The 23,377-nt window shown below is 35.3% G+C and overlaps 1 protein-coding gene across 1 annotated transcript in view; it reads right to left on the reverse strand.

Moving 5' to 3' along the window:
- Positions 1-3,490: 3,490 nt before the first annotated feature.
- Ddx56 (putative ATP-dependent RNA helicase DDX56) overlaps positions 3,491-23,377 on the reverse strand; it is a 178,339-nt gene continuing 158,452 nt past the window's right edge. Inside the window, exons 14-16 of the mRNA XM_090414917.1 lie at positions 15,307-15,412; positions 12,102-12,226; positions 3,491-3,618 (exon numbers count right to left, since the gene is read on the reverse strand). Of these exons, the coding sequence (XP_090271043.1) occupies positions 3,550-3,618; positions 12,102-12,226; positions 15,307-15,412 (300 nt within the window). The 3' untranslated portion in view covers positions 3,491-3,549. The remainder of the gene's footprint in view (positions 3,619-12,101; positions 12,227-15,306; positions 15,413-23,377) is intronic.

Consider the following 23,377-nt stretch of genomic DNA (forward strand, 5'->3'; position numbering starts at 1 on the left):
GCTTTACATCACAGAACACCATGTCAACATAAGGCACTAAAACAATCAAGTAATTATGGAAGTAGTTCATTTATTTATTACAATTTTGAATTAACATAGTGTGCTTTAGGGTTGTATAAAATGCTTATAATTGTTAAGTTGAAAGCAACCTTAAAATGATCACTTCCCAAATGTTTGGTAAATTAATGCTGCCACACTTGTTCAGAGGGGGAGTGCAGTTTGTAGAGTGCTTCATCGTTGCTGCTGAACCCAAAAATCTTTCAGACTTGCAGTGACTTCTATGTAACAATGTAGTTTTCTTTCATTTAATTCTGTGAATTGGGTGTCCAGAGTATGGTCTGTCAGTCCTAACCTACTACATTATGGTAATGAATGTATTTCTCATATTTGAAATCCAGCAGCTTAATATAATTTAATTTTTATGGTGGCGTGTTTATACTGTTCAAGACTGAGATGAACTGACAGCTAGCAGCTTCCTACGTGTCTGTAGCTATACATTTTTGCCATTTGTGTAGTTTTTGTTTTATGGCTTCTATATTAGAAATCCTTCCTTTCCAGTTTTTCTTTAATTTAGGGAATACTTTAGTTCAAATTACAGCCAAGGCAATTTAAGGCTGAGACTATTATATTATAGTATATGTTATATCTGTTCTTTGGACAATCTGCATAACTTTCACTGTATGAGACTAACTCACGTTCAGATGAAAGTTCCTTGCATAAATGAGATTTGAATCCTGATGCATGGTGCTACAGTGACTGAATGGTCTTTTCAGCTGAGTCGTTCAAGTCTGAGCAGGAACTTCCACAAAGGTCAATTTTAAGTGTTGCACTGTCTGCATCAAAGTAACTTGATAACAGCATAACTTCCTCCAATTGTGAATAATGCTCGGTGTGGATGACATTATCATCTTTTGACATTCTTGCATTATAGAAAAACAATTTCAGTAGACAACTTTTCTACTTGGACAGTTTGCATAACTTTCACTCTGCATGGGGCTCACTTTCAGGGTTTCAATCTCATATGATGATTTGATGATGATGAATAAATGTCATTTTTTCTTGTCCTCTGCAGGACATGCATGAGGATGCATGTCCTGCAGAGGCACTGAAAGTTAAGAGATTGGATTCAGGTTTTCATTACAGAAGACCATTTGTGTGCACATTTGCTAGTCTTCATCTGATATGAAAATCTCCGTTGCAAGAGAGAGAGATACTAAGTTCTTGGAATTCATCTCATTCAACAAAACTAACATTCTAGCCTCACACACATCAGTTGCAAGGTCAGTACCAGAGGATAATGAACATCCATCACCTGGGGGGAGGGAAGCAGACATGTTCTAGCCTCCATCTTGAACCAGCACTTATTCAATCATAACTCAACTACAGGTCCCAAATCCATTCTTCTGCAATTCAGTAAGTTTCAGTGATTGGATTCTATTCACTATCAGGCAATTAAAATCACAGCTGGTCACCAGTTCCTAGTCTTTTTATAAAAACTGTCTTTGCAGTATGCAATAAAAATGAAATCCCTGCCAGATCATCCTGTGTGGACAAGTATTTTTTGTCCACATTGGGAAACTCACATCTACTACTTATATATATATATATATATATATATATATATATATATATATATATATATATATATATATATATTGAGAAATATATCCATATTTCTCAATATGTCCCACTTGGTACATCTGTATTCTATCATGCATTTTTCTTTGTACAAGTTAGGAAACCATTCCATTCTGTCTACTAGTAGGTCTTTCAAATACACCAAAATGAATACTCTGATTTTGTATTTACACATTTGCTCAAGATCAGAGGTTCTAGTTGGGTTTGTTGATGTTTCTCTAATCACATTCCATTTGGAATCTTTCCTGATATCTTCCATTGAAGCCCTAATTTTTCTCAAAATGCTCATATCTGTGGTATCCATATTGATGGAGCAGTTGAATGTTAATGACTTTCTCCATTATTTTTGAAGATATTGAGATGAAGGCAGTAGGATGTTAGCTTGCTGACTGAATTTTTGTTCCTTTCTTTGGGATAGGTTGAATATATATTATATGCTTGTTTTCTGTGATGCAGAATGTGATTTTATATAGCAGTGGTGGCCAAATCACAGCTTGCAAGAGTATTTGTTGCAGCTCTTGAGGCAATTTTGTTTTTTTGTGTTTATCATAGAGGGCAAAATTCATGATATATATGCACACACGATGTTGACAAGTCTTTGAACACTTTACAGCTATGCAAATTTGGATCCTGCCCCATGCAAATGTTCAGGGAGTGTCTGTGTAAGTCCAGTAATAAAAGATGGGATGTGCTGCATGTTTTACACCGTACTTGATGTAAAGATGCCACATTCAGCTGAACTGACAGACTTCCAACAGTCTGTGATTCACATTCAGGATACTGAAATCCACCATTCTTATGCCATTTGTAGATGGAAAGTTGATGCTACCATAACAGGAAAATGCCCTGGGAGGCCACATTGAGATCAAGGAGCTCTGTTTCAGAATGTTCAAGCATTCCACGTCACTGGAAAATGCTGCAGGGACATTTGTCAGCACTAGAACTCCACAGATAGTGGTAACCTAAGGTATGCAGCCTTAGGTTGCCATGGCAGAGCTGCTGCAAACAAGCCACACATCACCCCCTCATTGCCAAATGACATTTGGACTGATGTCTTTCACACCTTCCTGAACCATAGATGGCAAAAGGGTTCTATGGAGTGACAAATCATGCTTCCAAATGTTTCACTCTGATGGTTATGTTTGGATCTGAGGAACGGTTGTGCAGGACTACATCATTCCAACTGTCAAGTTTGGTGGAGGCTCAGTACATTGGTGGATGTGCTCGAAACCATGACATCTGATAGATTACTGGACAACTTCATGCTTCTAATGCTGTGGGAGTACTTTGGCAGTGGCCCTTGCATGTTTTAGCATGACAGTGCTCTGTGCCATACTGCACTGCATATTCAAGACTCGTTTCCAAGAAACAATATTGAAGTGTTAGACTGGCTAGCTCAGAGTTCAGATCTCCACTCCATCAAACATCTTTGGGATGAATTCGAATGCTGAATTTTCTTCAGACCACAGTGGCCATTATCAGCATCAGCAATTGGGATAGCTTTGTGAGAAATGGAAGAATTTGAGAGAAATGGAAGAATATTTTCAGTTACAGTTACTCACCTGAAATACAAAATTTTGCTGCAATAATCTTTCTGAGATGCTTTTTTTTATACACACACAACTGAATTTATACTGAATTGAAACTGAATTTTTATACATACACAACTGAATTATGCTATAACCCTATTCAATATGTAAACGTTCTGCATAGAAAACATCCTGTATGAATGCTTCATGAATTTTTTGATTTGAGGAAATCCCTGATAGAGAGGTAATCTCACTCCACCTTTTGTAAATATAAATTCTATTTATGTTATTTAAATATAAAAAGAATACTTTTAATTCACAAATATTTTGCAAATTTATTTACAGCTTTAAATTAGAAAGGTATAATGACAAAGTTCATTCCTTATGTTTTTTCCTTGGATGTTGTGATGCCTTCAAACTTGAAACTCTGTAGTGGATCTTCTTGCTTCCTCTGTTCAAGTAAAAATAAATTAGTCCATATGTGTGCATACACACACACAAAAGCATATTGACACTGTTGAAATAAGCATTGGGACACCTGTGTTTTCCAACAAAATGTACTGATTTGTTTATTTCTATCATCATATGGCCTATACATAAGAGCAGTAATTTATCCATTAGTCACAATGGTAAAAAGAATGCATCACCCAAAATTAACTGCAGGCAATATTATTAACAGATGGAAATGTGAAGATGGTATACAAGTTCAGGTATAAGAAATGTACAGAAAGCTAACACTATGAACCATAGCATACTGGCTATCTGATATAGAAATTGGGGTTCAAGCTAGTAATACAGTTGGCTCTCACTATAACAAACTGCTGAAAATTCCCAACCAAAGTTCCATAGTTCTCAGTACTATTTCTGTGGTCCTTACAAGTTTGTATAGTGAGAGAGTCGACTATAGTAGTAAGATACTACATAATGAGCTGCATGGACTGTCCGTTGGAAGGGTAGCTACCCTTATTCCTATCACAGGTTTTCAGAAGTGATGTTAATTGTACCAAATTTTTGGTAATTATAAGATAGTTAATCTTATTTTCTTAGTGTTTTCTGGCTGGTTTATCACTAACTTACTTCAGGTGAAAAGTCCTTGTATCCTTAGATGGAATCTGAACATAATCTTTTCAACCCAAGGGAGCCATTGCTACCAACTACACATAACTTATTAATGGTCTTTTGCTGAGATGCATTTTTCATGTATAGCTAGTTTGTCTACTCAGCATATTGTATTATACACCAACAGGAAGATATGGAAAATTAATTTTGGCTTTTAAACAGAACTGCATATCTCCTGGCTAAGGTATTGGGTAATCATTTCTAGGAGTGCTTCATGATATAAACACCCGAGGAACAAAATAATTGAAGCTATTTAATATTTCCTTAGAATTCCAACCAGCCTTTTCATAGCACAAATTACAACTGTTGTAGAACGTGCAGTACTTAACTAGGTTATTGTAGAAACAACTCAATTTGTAACTGACAAAGAATTACCCCATAGGAGCCAGACAAAGGAAGTTAATTCAGAGAAGTCAGGCAAACTGTGGTCTTAGAATGACTGTCCCTCATATTTTTAGCAAATTAATGCAGCTATGCTTACCAAGGTTAGGGAAGAGTGTTTTATATCTGATGATGATTCCAAAAATAGTCTTTCAGACCTATAACAACGTCTATGCAACACAGCTATACATACTGGCCACTAAATTAGAAACTTAAGTATAGTCATGTGATTGTCAATACCAAGTCTCTTCAATCATTTGTGCATAGTTTGGTGATATGGGTCAGGAACAGCCTCATTAAATGCTTCAGTTAATTGCTGCACACAAAGTTCTGTTTGTCTCTACAAGCCTTCTCAGACGACAGCAATATTGCTCCTGACAGACTGTCTTAGGATCACAGATCTCTTAGACAAGCAAAATAGGTTTTTTTTAACTAATTGAACACCTGGGATATCTCACTTTTTGAGAAACCAGTCAGCTCTGTTGTTTAAAAATTGTGGCTCCAGTTGGTCACCAACAGTAAGTCCTTTATCGAACTCCAGAAGATTCTGTTTTTCCCATTATGATCAACATTATTGTTGATTACTGACCAGCAGCATTCTTAAATGTTCTAAGATGTGGTGATGCATGTGACCAAGCAAAATACTTGGTATTTTGCATATAGGCTGCATAAGTGATGACATTTACACATATCAGCATAAAGATTTCTAATTCAGTGGTCGGTATGTGTATTTTCATCCATTTAATCCCCCATGTGTGAAAGAGTAGAGCATGGTTTTCCATATATTATTATTATTATTATTCGTGACACCTCCAAGGAGGCCGATGACTCATCGTGGGAGGACACCTATTGTACAACTCTCTGTCTCCACCTCTACCACCAATCATCAACATCAGTGCCACCTACTGGCCACTACCACCACCACCACCACCACAGCTAGTATTTTTTTGTCTGTAAATTGTGTGTGTTTTGAAGGGTGATTTGTCTGTATGCAGGATGAAAAACCAGAGTTTCCGGGAGAAAAAAACCCTGCTACCTCCATATGAGATCAGCTAACTCACCTTCGATTAAAATGGTCCATATAAAGATTCTTCCCGTAATGACCAGAATCGAACTTAGGCCTTTTCCAATCGAAGGGAAAATATCAATGATAGCAAATGTTTTCATGTTCTTCAAGGTTTATATACTACCAGTTTGTCCAAAGTAAGTTGAGTTACAGGCACATGGAACTTTAGCTATCTATTCAGATGCACTCCAGATATAGGGGATAGGAACCATCTTGTTGTGATGTGTGTCAGATATGAGAGGGTAGGGGATGTGCAATATTTTGTTTATTTTATTTTTCACTAGCTAAAAAAAGTGTTGTGATGATAACCAAGTTCTTTGACAAGAGCTGTGTCATTAGAACAACTAGCTATGGTTTTGTTGGAATGGATGGTGTGTGGAGGATTTCTCTAAACAAAGGATAATGAACCATTTGGTAGATGTGCTAGAAAGGAAAAAAACTCCCCACCCCCCATTGTGAGGTGGATTTTTGGATGTTTTTTAAATGTGCTAAAAATGTATTATGTCGATCCATGAGATTAAAAAGTAAATGTTATTTATATAGGTAAAAAAATTAAATATTTAATCCAATATTTCACATATTGTAACTGAGGCATGTTCAACGATAACAACTCTCTAGTATTTGGACTACACTCTCTGGGTGTAGTCATAGGTTGCTTTTTTATTCTCTCTTCCAATCCAAACTTTTTATTTATTTCTTTTTTATTAGGAGTGCTCTTTAAAGCAAGCATAAGCTGATTTCCAGAATAATCATTCACTTAGTGAGCACAGGATTTGCTTTTTTTTTTTTTTTTGGTACTGATTCATAATTATACAATTTTAGTGTTGTTCTTTTAGATCAGTTAGCTAAGGTCTATCACACTGTCCATGAAGGAAGCTTACACTGTATGTGTGATTTGGTAGGGGTGCAGTTGTCCCAGATTTTCTTTTCATGCATGACTGCCCCTAGAGCTTAAATGAAGGTGGATGAGTCTCATGAAATTAAAGATATCCAAAAACTGCCATAGTCAGCATGATCACCAGACTTAAATCCAATCAAAGGTGTGGGATGTCCTTGGGCATCACACTGTACCTCAACAGACGTTGCATTGGTCACTAAGTCAGCTTTGGTGGAAGAAGGGGATTTGTTACCATAGAATTTTAGACATCCTTATATCAATGTTTTGTGACCATATTTCAAGCATATCAACTTTTGGAATGTGATTTTTTTTTGATAATCCTTATACCTGACCAACATTTCTTGCTGTCTTCCTATTTCTTTGTTATTCTGTTATACACCACCATACCAAATTTTGCTCCGCTTCATTGCAAACTGCTCAAGTTACACCATAATTTCTACTTTTATTAATTTTGTCAAGCAGTGGAGTAACAGATATCTAAACATTAACTCAAACCATCATCCTGTAGAAATGTATGGTATAATCAAAACACTAAGTACACAGAGCTAGAGCCATTTATTCAAATGATGTAACTTAAGGTGTAATTGTTTACAATACATCTTAAACAGTTCCACTAGTAATAATATTAAAGTACAGTTATCCCTTGCTTAACACGGTTTTGTTTAACGCAGCAAAATTAATTGCAGCAATCCCTTGATATACGTGGAGAGTTTTGATTAATGCGGCTTTAACCCTGCGGAGATCGCAGCTGATCTGACAGATACATGCAAAATGTTTAATATAAATATTCTTACACAATTCAGCGTATAGCTTGGAGGTCATGAGTAGCTGTGTATTCACAGAGCTACTCATGACCTGTGTAGGTCTCATAGTACACAGAGCTGTGTATGCTATGAGTGATATTCCACACTGTTTTTTTGCTGGCAGTTTAACGCATGTTATGTAAAGGTTTGTGATATTTCACAGTAAATTGTATCTGAGAGATACTGCGACCTCCAATGTCAGTATAGTAAAAAAAAAAAAAAAAAAAATCAGCTAACGCCTTTTTATTCCCGTATATACGGGAGTAGGCGAGGCCATTTAGCCCTATCTAACTTTTGGAGAGTGAGTGGGCAGTTCAATCTCCACTGGTACCCAATCAGAGACAGATGGCCCAAGGCTATCACTAATTAAGCGGTACGCAGTGAAGAAAGACGGCTCAAATGTGCCGCCATCTCGTGGTCTCTAACCTTAACACAATATATTTAATGTCTGAAATAATGTGGGTTCTACGGTCGATTTTCTTGAGTTTGCAGGACGAAAAACCCGAGTTTCCGGGAGGAAGAACCTGCTTGCCCGTGCCAGAGATCGACTAACTCGGGAACCGGTCGAAAAAAGGCTTAAAAAAATTTCCTCTAGTCGCCGACTAGACTCGAAACCAAGACTTCCTTCGTGCGGCCTAGCGCGGTGGTGTGCAAACGCCACATCCACTGAGCTACACAGGCTCTGTCAGTATAGTATGGTTTAGTTTTTTTTTTTTTAATTCTTTGTTCAACTAGATTGTAACTGCAAATAAATAAACTATCATGTATTACTGAAATAGAGAGCCAAAGGCTTATTTGTCATACATGTCCTCTAGGAGATGCACTTTACATTATGGAAAGTGATCTGGAGCTTACTCTACCTTTATTACGAGTTACCCAGAAGGTGGCTTATGCTTGCATCTGCCGAAACTCTTGTAGTTTCTACATTCGGCTATGAAATAATGTTGGATTCAATATCCACTTAATTTGTACCATCATGTATTATATTTGCAGTGTTTTTTTCCTTTATGTTTTATTGCTTGTTTGCCGAGATCTGGAGAGTCATTTTGCTCGTTATCGTAGAATTTATGCCGATAAGAAAAAAACTAAAACTGTTCAAACCACTCTTGATAAAAAAAATTGCTGTAAATAATGTAGGTACAAGTATTTATTAAACATTTACTTTGCATTATTTTTTATCTTTCCTAAAAGAGTACCATATATTAATCGATTTATTAATATAGTAATCGATCATGGACAAATTGTAATTTTTACCATTAACTAGTAGATTTGATTAACGTGATTTTGATATACGCTGTAACATAGCATCGAGGGATACCTGTAATTTATTTCTATAAAAGCAAAATCAATATAATCCTAAATAAAATAAATAACATTCTCAATAACAGACAATGATTTGGCAGTTGTTCTTCAATTTAATTTAGATAATTCCAGGGTAATTTCCAAAAGAATGAGAAAAAAAAAAATCCTCAACAAATATTAATTACAAGCAACTTTTAAAATGTTTTTTCTTTCTAATATGAGGAACTGTTGTCAGTACATCTGTGCAGTTACACTATCATTACAAAAACATGAGCGAGATTCTGCCTGATCTGATGCTGGAGAGATGATACTGCATTCTTCATTTTCTCCAGGTCAGGGTCACATGCTCATTACACCAGTTTTGACATCATAATCAAATTCCTGATATATACCCTCATGGGGTGTTCAGGATATGATAGTACTACATGAAAAATTACATCATTACTAACTTCCTATCTAAAATTTTCCTCCATATCAGCCTGCTACCTGTCAAAACCATTATCCAACATTATCAGATCTTATATTTCTGTCACTTTTTACTGTATCAACCCCCTATATCTTGGTCTTCCTCTGGGTCTTTTTCCTGCCAACCTGGCAGGAAAAAGACCATTTATTCCATATAAATTTATTCAATTGACTTCCTACCATACCAGCTTTGTTGATTCTATTGTCTATTTCCATATGTAATTTACCATCTTTACTAAAAATCGTGCCTAAGTAGCAAAAATGTTTTACTTGTTTCATTGATTGTTTCATTCAGCAATTTTTCAAAGTAATTACTCCATACTTTAAGGATATCTTTTTTTTCCTGTTTTCATGTCACCTTTATTCTCTAATTCCTTTTAACGCACTCTTTCCTCCATTTATGAGCTTCTTCAACAACCTCCAGAATATCTTGCCACCTTCTTGATATTTATTTTCTATGTTGTTATCAAAGTCCTCCCATGACTTTTGTTTAGCTAGTTTTCCACAGAGTTTAGCTTTCTTACATTTGTCTCTGTATTCTCTAAGAGCACAAGCTGACTTATTTGCCAGGAACTTTTGATATGCTTTCTTCTTTTCCTTCACTGCCTCTTTAACTTCCTGTGTCCACTATGGAGTTCTGATTTTTTTATCCTTACAGACAACCCTACCAGATGCCTCTCTGGCTAAATCAATCAATGTTTTCCACTGAGTCTCCAAGATTTGGTTCCTGTTCTCAAACTCTTTCATTCTTTCTTCAATCATGTTTGTTATTTTAGTCTGCAGTTCACATCTGAGAGCTGCTCAACTTTTATTCGCTTTAAAACTTTCTTACATGACATTCTTTTCAATATGAAATTCAATTTTATCCTGCTCAAGACTAATTGGTGATCACTTCCAATTTCAAATCCTTTGTACACTCTGGTGTCCTGCACCAGGGAGAAAACATCACTATCAATAATAACATAGTCAATGAGACTTTTCTTATTCCTTCTCTCCATGTAAATTTGTGCACATTTTTATGTTGGAACATTGTGTTAGTAATAACTAGTCCATGTCCTGAGCAGAAATCCAACAGGCGCTTGCCATTATTATTAGCTTTGCTCTTTTCTCCAAATTTTCCCAATAGTACCGATCTTGAACTTTTTGTATGCCTGACAATCATTTCCTACTCTGCCATTTAGATCCTCAACAAGGACCAACTTTTCCTTTTTCATTGTCAGTTGCTTTTTCTAAAGCCTCAAAAAACTCCTCCACTTCTACATTAGTAGAACCTCCTGTGGGACCACAGGCACAAATAAGTCTCATTGTCCAGTTCCCTATTCTCATATTCGCCCACATCACTCTACTCGAAATGCCTGCCATTCAAGAAGATTAGCCTTGTATTTAGTGTTGGCTACTATGGCTACTCCTTTTCCTTGATCGTCATTGCTTGAATATAACATTTCGTATATTGTTCAGAAAGATCTCACCAGTTTTTGCCTTTTTTGTTTAAGTCACCCCTATTATGTCGATCTGGTACTTATCCAATTCCTCAGCTAGCTCCATTTCTTTGCCATTCAGGCTTCTTATGTTGATAGTACCGATCTTGAACTTCGTTGAGGTTGAGTTGGGGTGGGTTTTAGGATTTGTTCCAGTAGTTGACTTTTCGCTGTCTGCCCTTGTTCCCTGGCAAAAACAATGGGGGCCTTGTTTAACTGGGCAACGCCCCAGCCAGCATGAAATTCTGTCGTGTTGTACCATCATTTTTTATTTTGGTTTAAGCTAATAAGAATACAATTTGGTTGGCTAAATCCCAAATTGCCAGCCCATTCTCATTCATTCAGTATCCAGGGTGCACCACAGGATTGGAAATTAGATCAGAAGCCCTGATCGGTTCTCTACATTCCTTTAAAGGCTATGTGGAGGTCTCCTCTCAGTTATATAGCTTTGACCCTTAAGCATCCCTGGTTTTGACATTCCTAATTTAAAGAAATAACCAGCCATCCCTGCCTGAGGGCATAGAGTACTTAAATACCTGCTTGGAATTTCTTGTTCAAGAATTTTGTTAAAAATTTTTTTAATTCTTTGACTGCATTAACTTTGCACATGCCTTAGTTACTGTGAGTGAAATACTGGATTAAAATGTCTCAATTTTTTACCTATTTGGTAAGAGTATATGTGTAACACCTGGAATAACATTTGGTTTTCTTTCTTTATGCTGTTACCACAACAACAATCTTTTCAGAACTTCCCAATGTCAAAAAGTTAGCTAAGCAAGCACTTTTCTCAGCCAAAGAGCATCAGGATCTTTTGCTTACTAACTTGGGCAAAATACTCTACATATTCACAATGTAAGTATCAGAAGTCTGTGATAGTATGTTGAGTGGTGTGGATATGGCAGAAATGCCTAGGAAACATCGTATGCCTGAGTGCCTCATCACAACTATGAAGTTTGGTGTTACATACTACTCTCATTATATCAAAAAACCTCTATAACAAACTAGTGAAAAGTGCTAGCCTGCAGGTACAATTCTGTGCTAAAAGAAATCCACTATAGTAAATTATTTGTATAGTCTCCATGAGATCTTTGATTTTAATGTGTGGAAGGATGAATGTAGACAATATTACAACACTTTTGGATAATGCAATGTTTCCTAGATTGTGACAGTTTATTTCACAGAACAAACCATGTTAATGCAACGTTAATACTGAAGGAAGAAAGGTCTAAAACACCTGATATACTACAAGCTAGTGAAGAGTATACCTAGAAGTGTAAACAGAACTGCACAGTAGTGAGGCATATGTAATTTAAGTTATTCTGATATATATATAATGATGTCTTAATACTTATTTCAACATTGTGTTTATATATAGAATTCATTTTTTTTTTAAAGTTGAGAAAAAAAAAGTATTATATTTACCTTAAACTTTTTTTGAGTCTTAGTTGGTCGAGATGGTAGTGGTCCCCTAGATGGACGATTACCATTATTCCTCCTGTGTGTGGTCCATCTTTGTGCTTTCATTAGATTTTGTAAAGTTGGAGGCACTAAAAAATAAATTAAAAAAAGAGGTATAAATGTTCTGAATACCTTGTATCCACTGCTTATCATACATGATATAACTGATTATTCATTTCTGTTGCTCACATATTAAATTAAAAACTAACCTTTTAATTACTTGGAACTTTACAGAATAATCTTCAGCAGCAGCTTTTATTATGACAAAGTGTCACAATTTACTTTCTAGTTGCTACTAATATTTTAAATTATAAACTGTAATCATAAAATTTAAGATAAAATTATTGGAAGCAGTAATAACTTACCACTGATGAGGACAGCAGAAAAGCCCAAAGATGAATAAGTTTCTTTTAAAGTATTGTCATTATTATTGAACAGTTTCTCTGCATTACTTGCCTAAGCTTTCAGAATGGGTCAGTGAAACACGAAAAGGTGAGGATTGGACAATAGGTCCAAAAGAATTGGTAGGTTCTCTTTATTCCTTAAAAGGCTATGTGAAGGTCTCCTCTCAGTCAACTGTATATATACAGGATGGCCATAATTAAAGAGGTGGTGTTCAGAGCCCTGTAGTGAAAGATGTGGACAAAATTCAGCCAAACTTGGTGTAAGTACAATCTGGAACATGGAGGTTTTATTTATGGAAGATTAAAAAAAAGTTCAAAATTCTGCCACCAGGGGACATTTGGCACTATAAGCACGTGATATTTACATAATCTCACTGTCTCTACTGATGAGTTGGTGGATATTAGGAAGACCGAGACAGATTTGTATCATTCTGATAAGACTGAAGTGCTATGGATCTCCTTACTGGAATGTGCATTGCTAGTAAAGCTTTACTATCAACAATGCGGTAATACTGATGCTGTGCTTCGAGAATTCTGGCATATGAAGAATAGGAGAAAATGGTCCAGTGATGATAATAAATCTTCAAAAAATCATTTTACAATTTGAAAATAGTAGATTTTTAGTGGTGAGGCCAGAATAAGGGCGCAAAAGGATTATTCCCCAACAAGTCAACAAAGTTGAAACTGCCATTGTGGAACATGGAATGAATAACGCACAAGGTTTCAGCAATCCTCAGACAATATCAATGAAACCGGACATGCCATACTCAGGTTTTGCTTCATGGTGATGCAGAAACTCGATTGCAGTTTGCCCTGACATTCTTAACTTGAATGGAGGTTGATGACACATGGCTGTGGAAAAATGTTATGGAGAGACAAGGCACATTTTTATCTGCATGGCAGTGTTAACTCACACAACTGCTGCACTTGAGCTATGAATAACCCTCGTGTGTTCCATCAGCCTGTATTTTTTTTGAAGAACTTCTTCTGACAGGACCAGTGACATCAAGAGATGCTGTGCAACTTTGTTGTTCTGCAGCTGCCATAACAAAGATGTCTTGACTCTACCATATTCATGCAGGATGGAGCAACACCCCACTTTGGATTGCTGGTACAGCAAATGTAATGAAAATACTTCACAGAACACAGAGTGATTAGTGCATTTCCCATAGCATGGCTGCCTCATTTGCCTGAAACGGTTGCTGTATGAAGGACATGTTCCTGATTTAGCAACCTTGAAAGACAGAATAACACAGCATGTGAAGCAAATCAATGCAGATCTATTGCATTCCACTGTAGAGAATGTCATTCACAGAATGCACTTCTTAGAACATCTGAAAGGAGTTCACACATTGAATCACATCTATGCTATACAAACATGAAAATTGATTTGTTGTCTTTCTTCTTAATTTTTCACTATAGGGCTATAATTAAAGAGGAGACCATCTCCTCTTTAATTATGCCCACCCTGTACATTTATTCAATCAACCGATTTCTTGCAATACTAAATTTGTCTAATTCTATTATCTATATCCATCTTCAGTAATAATTATACCATTTGAAAAGAAAATGTTTAAAAAGAATCAGCTCTTAGCTTTCAGATGAGATCCAGAACTGAAATACTGCATTCTTTTAACATGCTCCATCCAATTATGCATATTTCTTTATTACTGTTTAGTTAGTTAATTCTTCCGTTATTTCTTCATTTATTTTGTGATCAAATAGGGTCCATTTTGCTCATAAATTTCATTTCAACTGCTATTAATCTTTGCTCACCTATTTTGTGTTATTGTCTAAATTCCATAGTTGGCGTAGATAGTGTATTATAAACTTTTATTCTGGTTTCTCCATGTCTCAAGTTAGGTTTAAGTGCAGAATTTTCATATTCATATGATTTTATATTTATGTATGAAATCTTTTCATCTTCATATGAAATTATCCCAAAATTTTATTATTTATTACTATTTTGTTTATTTATTACTATTTCTCGGATTCTGACCTTTAAAAGCCATTGTTTTTGATTTTTATGTTACAATTATCTTTTCTAAGTTTGTCTTCAGAATCAGTAATTATCACTTGGTCATTTGCTAAAAGAAAAAAGAGTTTTTAAATTTGGATTAGGGGATAGTTTATACCTTAGTCCCCCCCCCCACAGATGTGTGTGTGGAAGGCATCCTTTTTTAACTTTATTTTTCTCCAGAATGAAATACAGCTATAACTTAAACCCAAACTATCTGTCAGAATGAATTGCTTTTTTGGTATTTGTCTTGGATGTAAATGTATTCGATAAAATGTTTTTTTTTTTTCAGAATTAATAGATGTGATATGTATTTCTAGGCTATATGCTCTTCATTCTTCTATTGTTAATTGTAGACAAAGCTCTATCTATACATGGAATGCCCTTTTTTAAAACCATTCAGTGCCTCCAGAAGTCTTCCAAATATTTTGAAAATAAAAAAAATTTTAAAAGCATACAACAGGACCACCTGGCAAGGACTGGTGTGGCAAATCACTGCGCATCTGAATGACTATGACATCTGTTGATGTCCAATGAATAGACGGATCAAACTAATTTCTAATTCTCCCATTGTTATAAATATGAACTCAATCTTTCCTTTAACTATTTGTCTTTCTTGCTAAACTTTGCATCTAAAGGAATAAAGTTGTGAGGGAATACAGAATGATATGCACAACAATATTTATTTAAAACAGTTTAAATATAAATGCATGCACACACATAAAATCGTATACACAAATATACTTACCAATATAATCGGGAACATTCTTTAGATGAGAATCAAGCTTCACAGTATGAAGTGCCTTATCATGTCTCAATACTTGGTGATCTCGGGGATTATTTTCAAAATAGGACTGTGAACAAAAAGAAATTATTTGTCAGGAAACTATAATAGTGAACCAGCAGTTATATCTTTGACTTTTTTTTAAGAGTAAGCAAATGAAGAGAGCAGATCATACACTAAATAAATACTTTATTTCACTGAATCTACACCAGTGAAACAGACTATTTCTTTATTGTTATATGATTTGCTTTCTTCATTCATTATTTTGGAACACCAACACATTGTTTTTCTCACAGATTTTCATAAATATGAATAACATTTTTCTTTCCTTGCAGAAACTTCAAGCCCCTGCTTTTCTGGCTGGTGACAAAATTTCTATGAATAAATCAACAAATGCTTTCTTCAGCGTTTAACTGAGACTCTTTCAAGATTTTCTTGAATAATATTTGCATATTTGAGAGTACAGTTTACTATGAAATCTGCTTGACTTCAATTCTTTCTTACATACTTTTTTTTTTCAATATGATATTCAGTTTCATCCATAACATAGTCAATGAGACTTTTTTTTTTATTTCTTGTGTATTCTTTCACCTTGTAAATGTGTGCACAAATCTTTTATGTTGAAATGTGATATTAGTAAGGACAAGTCCATTGTGTACTTACTTTTATTATTACTAGTTCTGCACTTTTTCTCCAAGTTTTTGTCTGTATTTCTATATGTCTGATATTCATACCCTGCTCTGATGTTTAGATCTCCAATTTTTCCTCTTTTTATGTCTGATATTCATATCCTGCTCTGATGTTTAGATCTCCAATTTTTCCTCTTTTTTTTTTTTTTTTTTTTTTTTTATGTCAGCTGCCCTCTCTAATAACTCAAAAAATTTCTGCATTTCTTCTTTGGTAGAAATTTTCATGTAACCATAGAAAGAAATAGAGCTATTGGCAAATTCTCTTATTTTGACATTTGCCAGCATCACTCTACTTGATATTACCTCTATTCAGTAAGGCTATTCTCAGCTTTAGTGTTGAATACTAGCTACTTCTTCCTTTCCCTGATCATTAGTGCCTGAATATAACAACTTATATTTTTTATTTAGAAGAATTAATCTTATCTGATTAATCTTTTTGTCTTCTTTGTTTCAGTAACATCCATTATGTTGATGTCATACTTCTCTAATTCTTCTGCCTGCTTCACTTCTTTTTTCTTTGATACTTCTTATTCCTACACTGGTGCCTGTCATGAATTCCCTAATGTTGAGTTGGAGTTTTGTTTCAGTAGCTAACTTTCCACTGTTTGCCATGATTCTCTAACAAAACTGGGGGCCCTGTTTAATTGGGCAATTCCCCAACCACAACATCTTTTTTGTATGACCAATGTCTTTTGATTAAAGCCAATACAAAATGCAGTCTTCCAAATATTTTGGTTGGTTAAATCCCATCCTCATATGTTCAGTATCCAGGTAAGTATCTCTGAAGTGGTAAGGTGAAGATTGGATACATGGTTAGAAGCCCCAATCACTGCTCTTCATCCTTAAAAGGTTATGTAGAGGTTCATCCTAGTTATCTAGCTTTTACTTTTAAGTGATCCCACAAAAAAATAAAGACTGAAAATAGATAGGAACAGTGAAAATATCAGCTGCATCCTGAATTCAAAATCTATAGAACAAGTATAACATTTTGGCAGTGAAGATGGCAACTTAAATATGGAAATAGACAACAGTATAATAAGCAAAGCTAGTATAGTAGCAGTAACAGAATAAATTTATATGGAATAAGAAAGAAACTAATCAGAACACATATATACAAGCAGGTTTTCAAACCAATTTTAATTTATGGATCTGAGAAAGATTAAGAGAGCAAACAGATAGCAACAATGGCAGCATTATTAAAAATAAGATATTAAGAAAGAACATCACGTTGTTAGTATTTAGGAATGTGTGAGCAGAGCTAATCTCAACTGCTATGGTCATTTAAACAACAAAACAGGTGTTTGATGCAGGATGGCATGAAAAGTTCCAGAAGAAGGCACTGATGCAGTTAGAAGTGTCTTAGATACTCGAGATATAAGCATCCTGATAAATAGAAGATAATAATATAAGAAATTAGTAATAATGTAGACTTTCATGCTGTTGTATCTTGTACATCTCATGAATTTGATGATATTCCAAAGAGTTAGGAGTTTGCATGGGAAGGAATAGCAATGTATAACATTTCTCATATTATATTATTTGTGCATCACATGAAGGAAATGGCAAGAATTATTACACTGACTATAAACAATGTGTGAAAACTGTGGAACTAAAAAACAATTAAACTCTACTCTGCAGAATCAGTTTAGTTAAGGAATAACTGTTGTAACAAAGGGAAGGAAAATTATTCTGTAAATCTTGCTTTTGCTTTGCTTTTTTTTATTTTGGAATTTTTGAGATGCTATTTTCTTTTCCATGACTGCCTTTTTAACTTCCTCACTACTCTAAGGAATTCTGATTTTTCTGTCCTTGTAGAAAATGTGACCTCTGGATATCAACAACTAGCAATAATATATTGTCTTTTTTAAAATTTTCTGATTAGCTTCTTACATTATAACCAATCCAAATGAAGTATTCAAACTATAGTATGAGTTTACTTAATGAAATGCTCAAATCATAGTAGTAATACATCATCATCATCATCAAATTCCTGCCATGTACCCTCAAGGGGTGTACAGGATATGACAGTACTACATGAAAAAATTACATCATTACTAACTTCCTATCTACAATTTTCCTCCAAATCAGTCTGTTACTTGTCAAGACTCCAACATTATCAGATCTTATATTTCTATCGTCTAAGGCACTTTGTACCGTATCAATCCACCTATATCTTGGTCTTCCTCTGGGTCGTTTTCCTGCCAACCTGGCAGAGAACACTTGTTTTGCTAATCTTTCCTCTCCCATTCTATTTAAGTGACCATACCATCTGAGATTAGCTCTGCTAACGCATTCCTGGATGCTGACAATGTCAAGTTCTTTCCTAATATCCTCATTTTTAATATGATATTGCCATTGATGCCATCTGTTCACGCCTCTAATCTTTCTCAGGACTCTCATATCTGCGGTCTCTAGTCTTTGGTCAAGTGTTTTACTTCTGACCCAGCTCTCAGATCCATAAGTTAAAATTGGTTTGAACACAGTCTTGTATACAGCTAATTTAGTGTTCCGACTAATTTCTTTCTTATTCCATATGAATTTATTCAATTGACTTCCCACGATACCAGCTTTGCTGATTCTGTTGTCTATTTCTATATTTAGTTTACCATCTTCACTAAAAATTGTGCCTAAGTAGCTGAAATGTTTTACTTGTTCCACAGGTTCTCCATTCACAACACAGTTGACATTTTCAATGATTCTGCCTATTTTCATTGTCTTTGTCTTTTTATTGCTGACCTTCATACCATATCTATTACAACAGCTATTCAATTTAGTCAGAGAATCTTGCAGACTTGTAGCGGATTTATTTAGAAGTATAACATCATCCGCATAAAGCAAAGAGCTAACATTAACATCTCCAATTTTGATATCAGATTTAATACCACATTCCTTCATAATGTGATCCATATAGTTTTCAATATATTATATTAAGTAGTTTTAATCCCCAAGAAGAAACACTGAATCCCTGCCTGAAATAGATTTTTCTTCCTAAATATTTGTTATACAAAAGAATAACAAGTGCTGAAAAGTCACCTGCACCTGTGCAATAGTATGTTATGGATTTTCCAACTTTTGCAATTGAAATCACCAAGAAAACTTTCCTCTATGGTTGATCATATATTTTATGTTCTAAGTTTTGAAATAATACTGAAACATCACACAGTTTCTTCTTTCTTTCTGTCATCTACTATTTTTCTTTTTTGATACTAAGCATTCCAAATGCTACTTGGCAATTGTAAGTAAAAAAGTCGATGTTAGCCCAACCTAATATGTTGATGCAATTTCTTTTACCGTTAGCTTAGTGGTGATTAATAACAACAAAAGAATAAATAAACATTATGTCTCTATATCTACAGAGCATGAATTCAAACTGTAGATAAGCTTCACAACAGGATAAAATGCAAAGACAAAGTAAGTGAAATGATAAATATTCAAGTCTTAGAAAGAATCCTCTGGAGCCTGAATTATGATCTATCTCGAACAGCACTAGGCTGGAAGTGTTAAAAAAAACAAAAAAACAAAATTTTGGACAGCTTCAGGATGCCATAATTGTTGAAAATTAGTGGAGAGAAGTGTTTTAATGCTGATGTACACCTCAAAATAGTCTTTTGGATTTAAATCTGCTTTTATATCCTTCCATCTCTGTGTAGATAGTTCAAGCAAGAACTGATGTCAAACATTTGCCATTCTATGATATATATATATATATATATATATATATATTATGTTTCGGGGTGCTTAAGGGTCAAAGCTGTATAACTGAGAGGAGACCTCCACATAGCCTTTAAAGAAATGCGGAGAACCGACCAGGGCTTCTGACCTAATGTCCAATCCTCACCTTCTCGTGGTGCACCCTGTTGGGTATCTACTTTCATACTGAACGAACGAGGATGGGCTAGCAATTTGGGATTTAGCCGACCAAATTGTATTCTTATTGGTTAAACCAAAATAAAAAATGATGGTACAACATGACAAAATTTCATGCCGTCTGGGGCGCCGCCCGGTTAAACAGGGCCCCCGTTGTTTTCGCCAGGGAACCAGGGCGAACAGCGAAGAGTCAGCTACTGGAACAAATCTGAAAACAAACCCCAACTCAAAATCACCAGAGTTAAAGATCGGTACTATCAACGTAAGAAGCCTGAATGGCAAAGAAATGGAGCTAGCTGAGGAATTAGATAAGTACCAGATCGACATAATAGGGGTGACTGAAACAAAAAAGACCAAAACTGGTGAGATCTCTCTGAGCAATAAATACAAAATGTTATATTCAGGCAATGACAATCAAGGAAAAGAAGGAGTAGCCATAGTATTCAACACAAAATACGAGGCTAATCTTCTTGAATGGCAGTCAGTCTCAAGTAGAGTAATGTGGGCAAATATGAGAATGGGGAACTGGACAATGAGACTTATTTGTGCCTATGGTCCCACAGAAGGCTCTACTAAGGTAGAAGTGGAGGAATTTTTTGAGGCTTTAGAAAAAGCAACTGACACAATGAAAAAGGAAAAGTTGGTCCTTGTTGGGGATCTAAATAGTAGAGTAGGAAATGATTGTGAGACATACAAAAATATTTTGGGAAAATTTGGAGAAAAGAGCAAAGCAAATAATAATGGCAAATATCTGTTGGATTTCTGCTCAGGACATGGACTGGTTATTACTAACACCATGTTCCAACATAAAAATGTGCACAAATTCACATGGAGAGAAGAGGCTAGGAATAAGAAAAGTCTCATTGACTATGTTATTGTTGATAGTGATGTTTTCTCCCTGGTGCAGGACACCAGAGTGTACAGAGGATTTGAAATTGGAAGTGATCACTATTTAGTCTTGAGCAGGATAAAATTGAATTTCATATTGAAAAGAATAACATGCAAGAAAGTTTTAAAGCGAATAAAAGTTGAGCAGCTCTCAGATGTGAACTGTAGACTAAAATACAGAAATATTATTGAAAAGAAAATGAAAGTGTTTGAGAACAGGAATCAAACCTTGGAGATTCAGTGGCAAACTCTGAAGGAAACACTGATTGATTCTGCCAGAGAGGCATGTGGTGAGGTTGTGTGCAAGGATAAAAAAATCAGAACTCCCTGGTGGACACAGGAAGTTAAAGAGGCAGTGAAGGAAAAGAAGAAAGCATATCAAAAGTTCCTGGCAAATAAGTCAGCTTTTACTCTTACAGAATACAGAGACAAATGTAAGAAAGCTAAACAGTGTGTAAAACTAGCTAAACAAAAGTCATGGGAGGACTTTGGCAAGAATATAGAAAATAAATATCAAGAAGGTGGCAAAATATTCTGGAGGTTGTTGAAGAAGCTTAGGAATGGAGGATAAGTGCTGTAAAAGGAATTAGAGATGATAAAGGTGAAATGAAAACATTAGAAAAAGATATCCTTGAAGTATGGAGTAATTACTTTGAAAAACTGCTAAATGAAACAAGCAATGATGACAGCACAGTGATAAAAAACACCTGACCAGGCATGCAGTCAGGAATACATATCCATACTTGAAGTAGAAAAAGCCATCAAAGGCTTGAAATGTGGAAAGGCAGCAGGAGTAGATGATATTCGACCAGAAATGCTGAAGTATGGTGGTATAAGAGTCTTAAAGTGGCTGCACTGCATAGTTCAGAAAGCCTGGACAGAGGGACGAATTCCCGATGATTGGAGCAGAGCTCTCATAGTACCCATATATAAAAAGGGAAATAAAACTGAATGTGAGAATTACAGAGGTATTTCCCTACTGAGTGTTCCTGGCAAGATCTATGCAAGTATACTTGAGAAACGGTTGAGAAGAATTGTGGAAGAAAAGCTTGGTGAAGAACAAGCTGGATTCAGGCCAAATAGAGGCTGTCAGGATCAGATCTTCACTTTACGACAAATAGTCGAGAAAGCATGGGAATATAACAAAGATCTGTATTTAAGTTTTGTCGATTTGGAAAAGGCATATGACAAGGTGCCAAGAGAGAAGCTATTCAATACGCTGCAGTTATAAGGTGTCAATGGGGCATTATATCAAGCAATACTTAGTCTTTATTTGAGTTGTGAGTCAGCAGTTAGAATTGAAGGAAGTACAGGAAGATGGTTTAATGTTAAATCTGGTGTGAGACAAGGATGTACATTATAACCTCTGTTATTCATTATCTATATGGATCACATTATGAAGGAATGTGGTATTAAACCTGATATCAAAATTGGAGATGTTAATGTCAGCTCTTTGCTTTATGCGGATGATGTTATACTTCTAAATAAATCAGCTACAAGTCTGCAAGATTCTCTGACTAAATTGAATAGCTGTTGTAATAGATATGGTATGAAGGTCAGCAATAAAAAGACAAAGACAATGAAAATAGGCAGAATCATTGAAAATGTCAACTGTATTGTGAATGGAGAACTTGTGGAACAAGTAAAACATTTCAGCTACTTAGGCACAATTTTTACTGAAGATGGTAAACTAAATATAGAAATAGACAACAGAATCAGCAAAGCTGGTATCGTGGGAAGTCAATTGAATAAATTCATATGGAATAAGAGAGAAATTAGTCGGAACACTAAATTAGCTGTATACAAGACTGTGTTCAAACCAATTTTAACTTATGGATCTGAGAGCTGGGTCAGAAGTAAAACACTTGACCAAAGACTAGAGACTGCAGATATGAGAGTCCTAAGAAAGATTAGAGGCGTGAACAGATGGCATCAATGGCAATATCATATTAAAAATGAGGATATTAGGAAAGAACTTGACATTGTCAGCATCCAGGAATGCGTTAGCAGAGCTAATCTCTGATGGTATGGTCACCTAAATAGAATGGGAGAGGAAAGATTAGCAAAACAAGTGTTCTCTGCCAGGTTGGCAGGAAAACGACCCAGAGGAAGACCAAGATATAGGTGGATTGATACGGTACAAAGTGCCTTAGACGATAGAAATATAAGATCTGATAATGTTGGAGTCTTGACAAGTAACAGACTGATTTGGAGGAAAATTGTAGATAGGAAGTTAATGATGTAATTTTTTCATGTAATACTGTCATATCCTGTACGCCCCTTGAGGGTACATGGCAGGAATTCGATGATGATGATGATGATGATATTATGTTTCTCAAGGTAGATATTTACAGTTGCTCAGTCTCTGAATGGTTAATTTGCAGGCAAGGTACATTGCATACACCACATGAAAAGGATGATGCTATGCTTAAAGAAGCGAATAAGGATTTCAAGTTCAATAAGGTTTTAAAGATCATATGTAAATTATATTTATTCTAAATCTAAACAGCAGAAGAAGAAATAAATATCAGACATATGGGAATTTGATAAAAAGTTACTTTTAGATACTGGCAAATTTCAGTGATTTATTT

The sequence above is a fragment of the Typopeltis vanoorti genome, chromosome 26 (genome assembly GCF_054136105.1).
Source record: "Typopeltis vanoorti isolate ZY-2024b chromosome 26, IOZ_Tvanoo_1.0, whole genome shotgun sequence".
Lineage (NCBI taxonomy): Eukaryota > Metazoa > Arthropoda > Arachnida > Uropygi > Thelyphonidae > Typopeltis > Typopeltis vanoorti.